Source organism: Durio zibethinus, chromosome 4 (genome assembly GCF_047325235.1).
Source record: "Durio zibethinus cultivar Kanyao isolate XHJ-2024 chromosome 4, ASM4732523v1, whole genome shotgun sequence".
NCBI lineage: Eukaryota > Viridiplantae > Streptophyta > Magnoliopsida > Malvales > Malvaceae > Durio > Durio zibethinus.
Genome location: NC_143165.1, coordinates 35,739,559 through 35,752,026, shown reverse-complemented (window position 1 = coordinate 35,752,026; position 12,468 = coordinate 35,739,559). Strand labels below are relative to the sequence as shown.

At 33.9% G+C, this 12,468-nt stretch overlaps 1 protein-coding gene across 2 annotated transcripts; it reads left to right on the top strand.

The window, feature by feature from the left end:
* The first annotated feature begins 3,955 nt into the window (after positions 1–3,955).
* Positions 3,956–12,085, top strand: LOC111289097 (aconitate hydratase, cytoplasmic). Of its 2 annotated transcripts, none has more exons than XM_089760082.1 (20): positions 3,956–4,312; positions 4,703–4,807; positions 4,944–5,104; positions 5,246–5,338; positions 5,787–5,972; positions 6,175–6,336; positions 6,870–7,014; positions 7,114–7,256; positions 7,340–7,396; positions 7,546–7,625; positions 7,759–7,834; positions 8,493–8,678; positions 8,869–8,936; positions 9,054–9,172; positions 9,339–9,460; positions 10,263–10,361; positions 10,447–10,926; positions 11,215–11,313; positions 11,387–11,629; positions 11,812–12,085. In XM_089760082.1, the coding sequence occupies exons 4-20, from the start codon at positions 5,285–5,287 to the stop codon at positions 11,878–11,880; spliced, it is 2,388 nt and encodes a 795-aa protein (XP_089616208.1). In that variant the 5' UTR covers positions 3,956–4,312; positions 4,703–4,807; positions 4,944–5,104; positions 5,246–5,284; the 3' UTR covers positions 11,881–12,085. The 2 variants fall into 2 exon arrangements, with proteins under 2 accessions (XP_089616208.1, XP_022735702.1); XM_022879967.2 differs by having other exon boundaries at positions 3,956–4,338.
* Positions 12,086–12,468: the final 383 nt, after the last annotated feature.

Below are 12,468 nucleotides of genomic sequence, written 5' to 3'. Positions count from 1 at the left end.
ATAATTCGTGCTATTTATAGTTCATTGAAGTAAAAATTGTTTCTTTCTTCTCCTTCTCATCCTATGGTATAATTTTGTCCTAATTGAGCATCCATAGTCGAGCAAGAAATTTTACCTTTATGGCATTAAAAGGAGTTGCCAAACATGTTTTCATAAATCCAGGACAGCCAACAATCAATCCATCTTCCGGTCATAATGACTGTATTTTCAGCATCCGAATTAAGATAATCCATGAAATGGGTGTCATGATAAGACCAGGATTGTTCATTGCTTTTAGTTGCATTGTACTTTTTGTCTAAGGAAGAAAATCAGAGATTGGGTTTTTAATTCTTTTTTTTTTCTTTTCTTTTTGTTAACACCAAAAGGTTAAAAGAATGGAGATAAAGAAAGGGTTCCTATATATGTAGTCAAGGGTTAGTCATTCTGATATGGAAAGATCTGTATAAAGTTGGTAAAGTCATAGTTCTAATGTCATAAGTGAATAAAATAAGATTAGCTTTAACGTAAAAGAGTAAAGATGGCTCTGTACAAAAAAAGAAAAGAAAAGAAAAAGTAAAAGTAAAGATAACCTGTTAAGTATCTTGAGTTGATAATTTTAGATATAATATAATGATTAAAAAAATAAAAAAATAAAAAAATTTAAAATTGATAAATATCATATATAAGTTTGATAAAATATAAAAAAAAATTTTATTTAATTTATTTAATATGAATTATAATATTATAATTTTTGTATTTTAACTAATACGTATCAAAGATATGAATTGCTAAATTTATTTGTACGGAATTGAACGACTTTTCATTCAAATGGAATCTTCTCAATTGAAAAGTATTAGAAAAAAAATGAGTGACACATGTTCTTAATTATTTTAGTTTCTTTTAACTTCTATAGGTTAAAAAAAAGTATTAGTAGGAAGTATACATTATTAATTTACAAAATCTCAAAATCAGGGGCTAACCCTCCATTTCAGGCTTTCAGCTAAGTAGGCAATGTTTGATGTACCTATTGAAAGAGATATGTAGGCAATGTTTGGGACAAGGTCCAAGTGGTATCATCAAAGATATGATATAAATGCAAATATATAGATTTGGCAATAAAAATTGGACCACATTTGTCTCAACCAAACCCTCCATTTCAGATCCCCTTTTGTGATCTCCAAGATCATCAATCACTAAAATCTCATATATGTTTAGGGAATGGATCCTTGGAGTATTTTAGTGGTTAAAAATAAGGGATCGAAACGAAAATTATAATTAATTAATAAATGAATTAGTGAATTCTTTAATTTTGTTTGTAGGGTTTAAAATTTTCATCACTAATATATAAAAATTGAGTTAAACGAATTCGATTTGATATACAATAAGAACCATTAATTTGATATTTATAATACAGAAGATTCATTGATTTGGAGCTTTGAAGAGTATTCATAATTTCCCACTTTCTTGTATTTAAACAAAGTAAAATATATCTGCTGCAAGCCCATGCAGCTGATCTACAATAAAGGAAGCTGAAGCTGTCTATGTAGATTCATTTTTCATTGAAAATAATTCAGGTAGACCCATGAAAAGCCATTATATATGTAACATGGTGGTTCCACATGATGAACCACCATAAATGCCAACATTACTGCCCATCTCAAGCAGCCATCATAATCCAATCCACCCATCATTCCCTGTCTAAGACCCCATTGTATCATGTGGTCTCTGCCATTCTATTCACCAAGGAAACAGCTCCACCTGCTTCAGAGTGAAAGCCCATCCACTTTATGTGGACACATATCAATGTAATGAATGAACCCAATCACTTTCTTTGCATTGTAAATATCGAAGTATCAATATGTATCATAGCTCTGAAAATGATTCCCACTTGAGCCACATTGATGCTAGCTTTCATTTATGTTTTTCAGGGTTTCAGCTTTTGACATGTGAAGCCAGGTTAGCTGTAGAAGGAACCAAGGTGCCATATTTAACACATGCACGTATAAATCTCCATCTGCATATTTCCCTCAGATCAGGGGACCAATTTTTCAACACAATTGTAACATATGGCGCAATGGCAACTCCTTGGTGGCCCAAAAAGCCTACAAGTCCGACAATACTTAAGTTTTAGTTGCAACTCTTAACAGTTACCTTCTCCCTCCTAGACCCTTTACTGGTGTAGTTCATGTTCAACAGATAATAGTTCAGTACTTCCAGGAATGATTCCTGAGTCAATTGCAGCAATCAGAATCTAGTTGACAATACGTGACATCCAAATCTTTTGAAGATATATACAAATAGATATTTAAATTTAAATTTGTGAGATATTTTTTGTTGAATAAAAACGTAAGATCTTTAGGTCAAAGAAGATAATATTTTACAGATTAAATGTAGATCTTTACAAATGATTTTAGGACAATTATAATCGAATGAAACTAAATGCTATACTTTGAGAGTCACTTTTAAAATTTCGATGGAGTTAAATACTATACAGTATAAGCTATTTTTAGAATTTTAACTTTTGATATGACTTTAATTTTGAGGTTTTGTATGTACAATTCTATACTTATGTGTTTTGTGTTAGGTTTGAATTTTATTGTGAGAAATTTATGATACTTCAATCTTATATCGAATTGTTTTGATAATATACTATAATATATAAGTACATGCTTAAATTCAAATTTATAAAATTTTTTTTATAAGATAAAATATTAAAATTTTTAAATTAAAATAGATAATAACTTGTAAGATAGGTGCAGTTTATTATAAGTTTGAATTATGGACCTACCATTGTAGTTAGAATCCTACGATAAGAAGAAAATGATTTTCTTAACGTTTCCACAATTTCTTCGCTATTTGCCAAATGCAAAAGTAACGAAGAAAAAAAAATGCGACAAAACCAACTTTCGAAAGAAAAAACCGAAAGAGCAGTTACCAGCCCAGATATTTGGGCCTATACAATAAGCCCACTGATGTAACTCGAAACGCACCGTTTTGTATGCCAAGTAACATAAAAAAAAATCGTGATGTTTGATTCATCTGTATAAAACGGAGATAGCATTTGAAAATTTTGATTAACATATATTTCATTAGTTTTATTTATAAAATATATAATTATATATTAAAAATAAATAAAACAACAAAATTTACATGTGACGCATGTGATAATAATTACTAATATATTATAAAATAATAATTCATAAAAGGAAGTCAAGTATTAATTTGCTTAGTAAATGCACATGAGATGGAACACTCAACAAAAATAGGAATTAAAAAATTTCTGATTTAAATATGAGAAATGAAAATGTTATCGTGTGAGATTGGTTTTTTTCTTTATTAAAAAAATAAATTTTCATTTTTATATAACAATTTAAATAGATTTAATTTTTATATTTTTTGAAATATAAATATCAATTTAAAATCTAATATAGTTACGAAATTATCATTAAATTTGAAATTGATCTTTTACATTTAAATTTATTTCAATTATTAAAATTTAAACTCTAATTTTTTTTTGACGTGTTTGACTTTTTTTCGTAAAGAACCCAATCTCCACTGTGGGGAATAGCGAACCGTAACCGTTGATTTGACACCTCCTCCTTGAAAATTAAAAGATTCCAAACGTTGGCTACAATTACGTAGACAACCGGTCCACAACTTCTCCCTGGAATACCATCCGATTCCCACATCATATGCTCTGATTACATGACTGGAGCAATCAAATGGGTTGACACACGTGACGCAGCAAATTAGTTCTTGACCATTGCCGCTGCCGAAACTTCCGAAACATTTCGCCCCAAACAAAAAGAAAAAGGAAAAATTCCACGTGGTAGAACCCAATTGGCGGATTAAAATTAAAATCCCCAAAAATGGGAGTCAATTGCTTTGAACTGGCCATCGTTCCGCTGCGCTCACTCTCCACACGCCTCCCTCTTTCTCATTCGTTATAAATCCGACAATGACTTTCTATTAGGTTGCCTTCATTGTTTTTCTTTCCTTTTTATCTTCTGATTACTGCTTTCTGCCATTTTTATGTGAATTAGTGATCTTGATCGTCTGACGTCATGAATGTAACGGCCTCGTCTTCATCTTCTTCCTCTCTCTTAAGATCAGCTTTCTCTTACTCTCGAACTCGCCTTTTTCCTTCTTCGTTTCGGAATCTCAGTCCGACCAATCCGACCTCTCCTTCCCTTGCCTACCACCACCGATCTCTTGCCTCCGCCGCCGTTCGATCCTTCCACTACTCTGTTCCGCGGTGGAGCCACCGTCTCGATTGGAGATCTCCTCTTAGCCTTCGTGCTCAGATCAGAGCCGTTAATCCAGTCATCGAAAGGTTAGAGAGGAAGTTTGCTACTATGGGTACTGTTCTCCAATCCTTTCGGAGCTTGTTTCTTTTGCTTGATTTTGAATCGATTTTAGCTTAAATTTAACTTTTTATTTGCTGATTTCTGTGGCCTAGATTAGTTTAAGGTCTTCGATTCATAGTCAAAGTCTTCTGTTGCTTGATCGGGTTCAATTAATAAGAAGTCTCAGATTTAATATATTATTATTAATTGCAGGATAAAAGGGATAATTTTGTTTTATGAAGTCAATACAAAAGATTGTTTGAATGATATAAATAACATTTTTTTTTTAAGATTTTAATCATGTGAAGTATTTTAAAGTTGAAAATTTATCAGCTGAGTTTTTATTAGTGAACTTTTTTTTTTTTAATGATTTTCAGCTGCTGAACATCCTTTTAAGGCAGTGTTGACAAGTCTTCCGAAGCCAGGTGGTGGCGAGTTTGGAAAGTTCTATAGTTTGCCTGCCCTGAATGATCCAAGGATTGGTAAATTTTCTCGTACAACTTAGACATATATACCTTCACTTGATGACTTTAATGTACTACTTCATGCCTGTCTCCAATATAGTTGTTTCTGTTAGTTATGTGACCGATCATATCTGTTCCTTGTTTCTGTTAATAGATAAACTGCCATACTCTATCAGAATCCTGCTTGAATCTGCCATTCGTAATTGTGACAATTTTCAAGTGAAGAAGGAAGATGTTGAGAAAATTATTGATTGGGAAAATAAATCACCAAAGCAAGTCGAAATCCCCTTCAAGCCTGCTCGTGTTCTCTTGCAGGTGTTTGATAAGCCTAGTTTTGTAATACATACATACATACATACAAACATACATACCTACCTATATAATATTCTTTTCTACTAAAAGAAACAAATGATGGTGTTTTTTTTTTCTCTTTAATCCATTCTTTCTTGTTGGTAGGATTTTACTGGAGTGCCCGCTGTGGTCGACCTTGCATGTATGCGTGATGCTATGAACAAGCTTGGCAGTGATACAAACAAGATTAATCCGTTGGTGCGTTTATTTACGTCAATTGCATGAATATTTACTGTGACGAGAGTGGCTGAAATATTTTCAACCATTTTCTATTTTCTGAGGGCTGGTCAGTTTCTAGATTGCTATAGGTTCAGATTGCAATCTTTTCATATTATTGGCTTAGTAAGGTAATGGATCTTGAGAAAATTTTTACATTTCATATTAATGTTCTACTTAGTATGAAATCATCTTCAACTGCTTTTTGTCATATGTTCTCAGTGCAAGACATCTTTGTGTTCCATTTTTTATCCTGGTTGCTTTATATATGATTTATGGGAAGTTATCTAGAATTTTCTAATTGATATCTGTTCAATAATATGCACTTTTGAATGCGAAATGTCCTATTACAACATGCCTGTCTTTTGTGCAATAATTTTTTTGTTTACTCTATCCTTATACTATATTGCTGAAAATATATTGTATTCAGGTTCCAGTAGATCTTGTCATTGATCATTCAGTTCAAGTTGATGTAACAAGATCAGAAAATGCAGTGCAAGCAAATATGGAGCTTGAGTTTCAGAGGAACAAGGAAAGATTTTCTTTTCTTAAATGGGGATCTACTGCCTTCCGTAATATGCTTGTTGTTCCTCCTGGTTCTGGTATTGTGCATCAGGTATGTATAATTTGGAAACAGAGTGCAATATGCAAAACACTTTTGACATAATGGTGGACATATCCTTATTGATCTTGTGTAGGATAAATTTTTTATTAAGTGGTGAACGAATAAGCTTACATTTGTCACTAATTTGAGATTTTTATAGACAGTTAATCTATGTGAATATGGTGCAAAGTGAGCTGACACTGTAAAATTTTAGGTTAATCTTGAATATCTTGGACGGGTTGTGTTCAACACCGACGGCATGCTTTACCCTGATAGTGTGGTTGGAACCGATTCCCATACAACTATGATAGATGGGCTAGGAGTAGCTGGCTGGGGAGTCGGAGGTATTGAAGCTGAGGCAGCCATGCTTGGTCAGGTAGGTATTTCCATAGACCAATAATATTTTTTCCCCAAAAGCTGTTGATTGACTTTGATTCATGATGATTTAAGTTGTTGCAGTTAAAGTCTGTACCTCAATGATGAGTACAATGTGGTTCTTTTCTGTTGAATAACTGCAAATTCGTGTTTCTATGCAACATGCTAAAATTAAAAGTTAAAAGTGAACCTGAACTTTCATGGCAGGATTTTGAAGTCTCGTTTAACTTAAGTGGCCATGCTAATTTGATGTGTGTGCATGTGATCTTTATCTCTCATTACTTATTGGTAGTCTTTATTGAGCGGCCATTTTTTGGCTTCTTTCATTTTTCTTTTTGTTGAACATTCTAACGAAATAAGGTAAATAATACTTTAACAACTTTGACAATAATTGTAATCCTGTACTCTACCCAACTGTTCTTATTTTACTTTCTTTGAACAAGACCATTCTTGTTCTTCTCATTCATTTGCTTGAATATTCATCTCTATAATTTTTATACTTTTCTAACATTTAATCTATTTTGAATTTGACAGCCCATGAGCATGGTTTTGCCAGGTGTTGTTGGATTCAAGTTATCTGGAAAATTAAGAAATGGCGTGACAGCTACGGACTTGGTTCTAACTGTGACACAGATGCTAAGGAAGCATGGTGTTGTTGGCAAATTTGTTGAGTTTTATGGTAATTACTTTTGATGGGGCTGATCTGAAGTTTCTCTTAGTTTCTTAATTGTCTGGCTCTCAAATTCTTTAGAGTTTTTAATTTTGTATGAATTTGTAGGGGATGGTATGGGTGAACTATCATTGGCTGACAGGGCTACCATTGCTAATATGTCTCCTGAGTATGGTGCAACCATGGGATTCTTCCCTGTAGATCATGTTACTTTGCAGTATCTGAAATTGACTGGCAGAAGTGATGAAACTGTGAGTATTCTACTTCATCATATAACTGCCTTCTATCTGCAATTGCTGAAGCACTAGTTGACATTCTTGTCCTTAAAATTCAGGTGGCAATGATAGAATCATTTCTCCGTGCAAATAAACTGTTTGTTGACTATAATGAGGCAAGAGCTTTTCTTCCCTTTTCATATTTACTTCTTGTCCTTTACGCCTGTCAGCTTCCTGTTGTTCCACTTGTATTCAGGTATAACTAGTCTAATTTCTTCCTTTTCTACTTTGTGCTTTGCTCCCAACCTGATCTTTATACTTTCAGCCCCAACAAGAAAGAGTGTACTCATCATATCTAGCATTAAACCTTGAGGAAGTTGAACCCTGTATTTCAGGACCAAAAAGGTATGTCTTTTCTGCCATTGTTTCTCATTTGTTTTGGCAGGGAATTAGCTTCCTTGTTTTTCCTTGGCGTTTGTGTATATGTTAAATATGATGTGTTATACTAGTTGAATGTAACTGCTACTATTCTTTTCAGACCTCATGACCGGGTTCCTTTGAAAGAAATGAAGGCTGATTGGAGTTCTTGTCTTAATAATAAAGTTGGTTTCAAGGTGAGTTTTGAATTTGCTGCACCTCTAAGTTATTGTCATCTGTGTCCTCACTAGTGCACATTGTTTTGTTTTAAGCAAACAATTATTTATTGTGAATTGCTTGATAATTTGTTTCTTTAACTTTCTCGGCGTTAGTTGAACAATGCACAAGCAATTTGATATGAAGTATGATGATCAAGAAAAGTAAAATTTACCTGGCTTAAATCTGAAAGCCAAATATCTTTGATTACATATGATGTGTGTGTGACATAACTTTCCAAATAAAATTATTAACATATTTTGTCACTAACTTAGTAACGGGTGTTAAATATTCTATCATGAATCTAACATGTATAACAAAGCCTCCTTGCTAATGAGATGTTTACACGACTCTTTATATGGACAAATTCTCTCTCTTCTTTCTTTTCCCTGTTTCCAGACTTCTTACCCCTTTTCTCTTGTAGAACTTACTCCATACACTGCTTTTCCAAAAATCTGGTGACTCAAGCACCAGAACCACATGGTAGAAAAATAAAGGATAAAATAATAAGATTAGTTAGGAAATGAAAGAGACCGAGTTTGATCAGAACTTCTTTCCTTCCAGGTATAAATATAATAGAATTATTCACTTTCTGTTAAAACTTTTAAACATTCTGCTGAATGTCTTACCATGTTGTAGGGGTTTGCTGTGCCAAAAGAGGCACAGGACAAAGTGGCAAAATTTTCGTTCCACGGGCAGCCAGCAGAGCTTAAGCATGGCAGTGTTGTGATTGCTGCAATCACGAGCTGCACCAATACATCAAATCCTAGTGTCATGCTTGGGGCAGGTCTTGTTGCAAAAAAGGCTTGTGAACTTGGTTTACAGGTTTGGTATTTATATAGTTATATGTTTGTGCTGCTTCTTCCTTCTCTACAATATCTCCTACTCTTTCTTTTTTCTTAAAAACAAAGAAAATCTCTTTTCATTGTATTCACTCTTCCTTGCCTTTCCGTGAACCATATCAATGTTAATATTAATGTGCGTAGATAAATTTGCTTAAATAATTGTTCTACAGGTCAAGCCTTGGATAAAGACAAGTCTTGCACCAGGTTCGGGAGTTGTTACGAAATATTTACTGCAGAGGTATTCCTTAATTTCTACTTGTATCTGAAGTGGATTTGGAGTTATATAATTTTTTTATAAAGTATTTCTATATAATTATGAGAGAATTGTTTATTAATTTTGGTTTATTTGGTGCAGTGGGCTGCAAGAATATTTGAATAAGCAGGGCTTCAATATTGTTGGATATGGCTGCACAACATGTATTGGAAATTCAGGGGAATTGGATGAATCAGTTGCCTCTGCTATTTCTGAAAATGGTACCATCGAAATTCATAACTGTAAAACTTTTATTGTATTCATAATTTGCATGATGTAAGCTTGCAAATACCCGAACATTGTGCCACGCTTTTTAATGTGTTAATCATATTCCTTTGCCAAATTTAATGTCCTGCTTTTTAGTTACTAATCTAATATTCTACACAGACATTATAGCGTCTGCTGTGCTTTCTGGGAACCGGAATTTTGAGGGTCGTGTTCATGCCTTAACAAGAGCCAACTACCTTGCTTCACCACCTTTAGTGGTTGCATATGCCCTTGCTGGCACGGTACATAATATCTAATTGTTTACTGGTGACGCTTATATTTGCTAAATATTTACTAAGATTTATGTTCTCATTATATAATCCATATAATCTGATGTCAACTCAGATTGTTGGAGGGTTTAATGGTGGTTATCTTGTAAATTAGTTAATTCTTGTGCATCTGGATTTAATTTTCCTTGCTAAAAATGTATCAGTTGTTTTTCACCATGTTTTATTTAATTATTTGTAAGTCTTAACCTGTTCTTAAGCTTTCTTAATTTTATCTCCTTTAGGGTCTGGAATACTGGCATTGAGTCAGATAGATCATGTATTTCATTTCATTTGCATTGTTGGATGGTAAAAGACAAGCATTGAGTCGAAGACTGTCATTGACTCAGATAGATCAGAGCATTTCATTTCATTTGCATTGTTGGATGGTAAAAGACAAACATTGTATGCAATGTATAACTGTGCTTCAAGTCAAATCTCGTAGCCTTTTAATGGTGTGTGGAAATGTAATTTTAGTAGTAGAGCTGTTGGAATATGTGCATGCTAGTACTTTTTGTGTTCTATAATAACTAATTCTTCTTCATGCCGTATGTATATTAGCCACAATATGACTCAAATCTTGCCTCAACTGCTGCTTTGTTTGTTGGTTTGTGCATTAAGATGACAGCATGAGTGTCAAAATTACTTAGGAAGCAATCTTTTGGTGGAGATCTTTGAAAATTTCCTAGTTTTGTTGCTCTCTTTTTTTTGATAAAAGACTAGCAGCTTTTGCAGTATCATTCTTGATGATCAATGAGTAACTATGACCATTTTCCAGGTTGATATTGACTTTGATAAGGAGCCAATTGGAACTGGGAAGGATGGTAAGAGTGTCTATTTCAAGGATATCTGGCCATCTACTGAAGAAATTGCAGAGGTAGACACCCTAAAATTTGCATAAAATTTCCATTTTCATGTGTTTAAGCACTAAATTAATAATCTTGGGCTTCTCTGCTGTTTAGGCTGTTCAATCCAGTGTCTTGCCTGATATGTTCAAAAGTACTTATGAGGCTGTTACAAAGGGCAATCCCATGTGGAATCAGCTCTCAGTGCCTTCTTCCACCATGTACTCATGGGACCCCAACTCAACCTACATTCATGAGCCTCCATACTTCAAGAACATGACCATGGAGCCTCCTGGAGCCCATAGCGTGAAGGATGCCTACTGCTTGCTGAACTTTGGTGACAGTATCACAACAGATCACATTTCTCCCGCAGGAAGCATCCATAAGGACAGTCCTGCTGCAAAATACCTACTTGACCGTCAGGTGGAGCGCAAGGACTTCAATTCTTATGGAAGTCGTCGTGGTAATGATGAAGTGATGGCTCGGGGAACTTTTGCTAATATTCGCCTTGTGAACAAGCTGTCGAATGGGGAAGTGGGTCCGAAGACAATACACGTCCCTACAGGAGAGAAACTCTGTGTATTTGATGCTGCAATGGTGAGTTCTTCAATCTACTACAATTTCTTATAATACCAATTTGTTATTTTAATACAAACAAATCTTGATTTCTTAGCTCTGCTTGTCATTTTCCATTACATAGAATTTTTGTTTTCAAGTAAAAACGATAACCAATCAATTATTGTCAATATTAGAATCAAATTTTTGGTTCAATTGGTATGAAATACGATTTAATCAGCATCAGATATTTATCTTGAATATAATATGAATCTTTAACTGCAGTCAAATTATTCAATACTAAGCTCTGCACTTAATCTGTAATTTCAGAGGTACAAGGATGGAGGACATGACACCATTGTTTTGGCTGGAGCTGAGTACGGAAGCGGTAGCTCTCGAGATTGGGCTGCGAAAGGTCCAATGCTATTGGTAAGTCTTGATTTGGCCACAACAAAGAAATTCTTATTGGGCTCCTGTTTTGTCTAACTTTGTTGAATAACAGGGAGTAAAAGCAGTAATTGCAAAAAGTTTTGAAAGAATCCATCGCAGTAATTTGGTAGGAATGGGCATTATTCCACTCTGTTTCAAATCTGGTGAGGACGCAGACACACTAGGTCTGACCGGTCACGAGCGTTATACCATAGATCTCCCAAGCAAAATAACTGATATAAGGCCTGGCCAAGATGTGACTGTCACAACTGACAATGGGAAGTCTTTCACCTGCACTGTCCGCTTCGACACTGAGGTAATAAATGGTTTCAAATATTTATGGGGAATCAATTTCTCGCTCTCTTCTATCTCTTCTCCTTTCTAAATGCTTCCTGTTAGAAGCTTATGTCAGATTCAACCCTTAATGTTATACATACATTTTTCACGTTTTTAGTATGAGTTCTATAATACCACAGCTGACTGTGTCTGCCATTGCAGGTTGAATTAGCCTACTTCAACAATGGAGGTATACTTCCATATGTCATTAGAAACTTGATTAAGCAGTAAATTCGTTGGTTGGGAGCCTCATGCCATTCCAAGATTTCCGTCTATTGTATAATGTGAATGCAAATAAAGCTATCAATAGCTGAAATTTTCCCATTAACGGGACTTGTAATGCTTTTCCTTCAATTTAGTTTTGCTTACAGGCCTTGTCCGTTGGTGAACAAAATTTTTCTTCAGAAATGTAGTAAATTTTTGTTTTTGATCGGCATATTGTAGGTTGGTTGTTTCCCAATTGTGAGTTGCAGAAATGCTTTCCGTACCACCCAATTTGCCCAAAACTATTGGGTTTCGTTTGAAAGAGAAAATAAATGACGTGTAACAACCTCAAATCTTCAACGGTATGGTGATGAATTTCCTAACCGCGATACAATGAGAATAACATTTTTTTTTTCTTTTTCTTTCTTTGATTGGTACTTCTTTTTGTTTACCAAATTTAATTGGCGCTCTTGAATCTCATTATTATACACATAAATTTTGATATTTTTAAAAATTTTCTAGCAACTTATTTTAACTATGACTGATCATTTTTTAAAATTTAAATAAGTTCTAGTTTTATCATATATGAATTTAATTTTATTTTATAATCATTTG

Bases quoted from the DNA above. Each gene is read 5' to 3' on its own strand.
- LOC111289097 (XM_022879967.2), top strand. From the start codon at position 4,044: ATGAATGTAACGGCCTCGTCTTCATCTTCTTCCTCTCTCTTAAGATCA. The intron at 4,339-4,702 runs GTACTGTTCTCC...AATGATTTTCAG, and splicing joins GAGGAAGTTTGCTACTATGG to CTGCTGAACATCCTTTTAAG. The intron at 5,105-5,245 runs GTGTTTGATAAG...TCTTGTTGGTAG, and splicing joins CTGCTCGTGTTCTCTTGCAG to GATTTTACTGGAGTGCCCGC.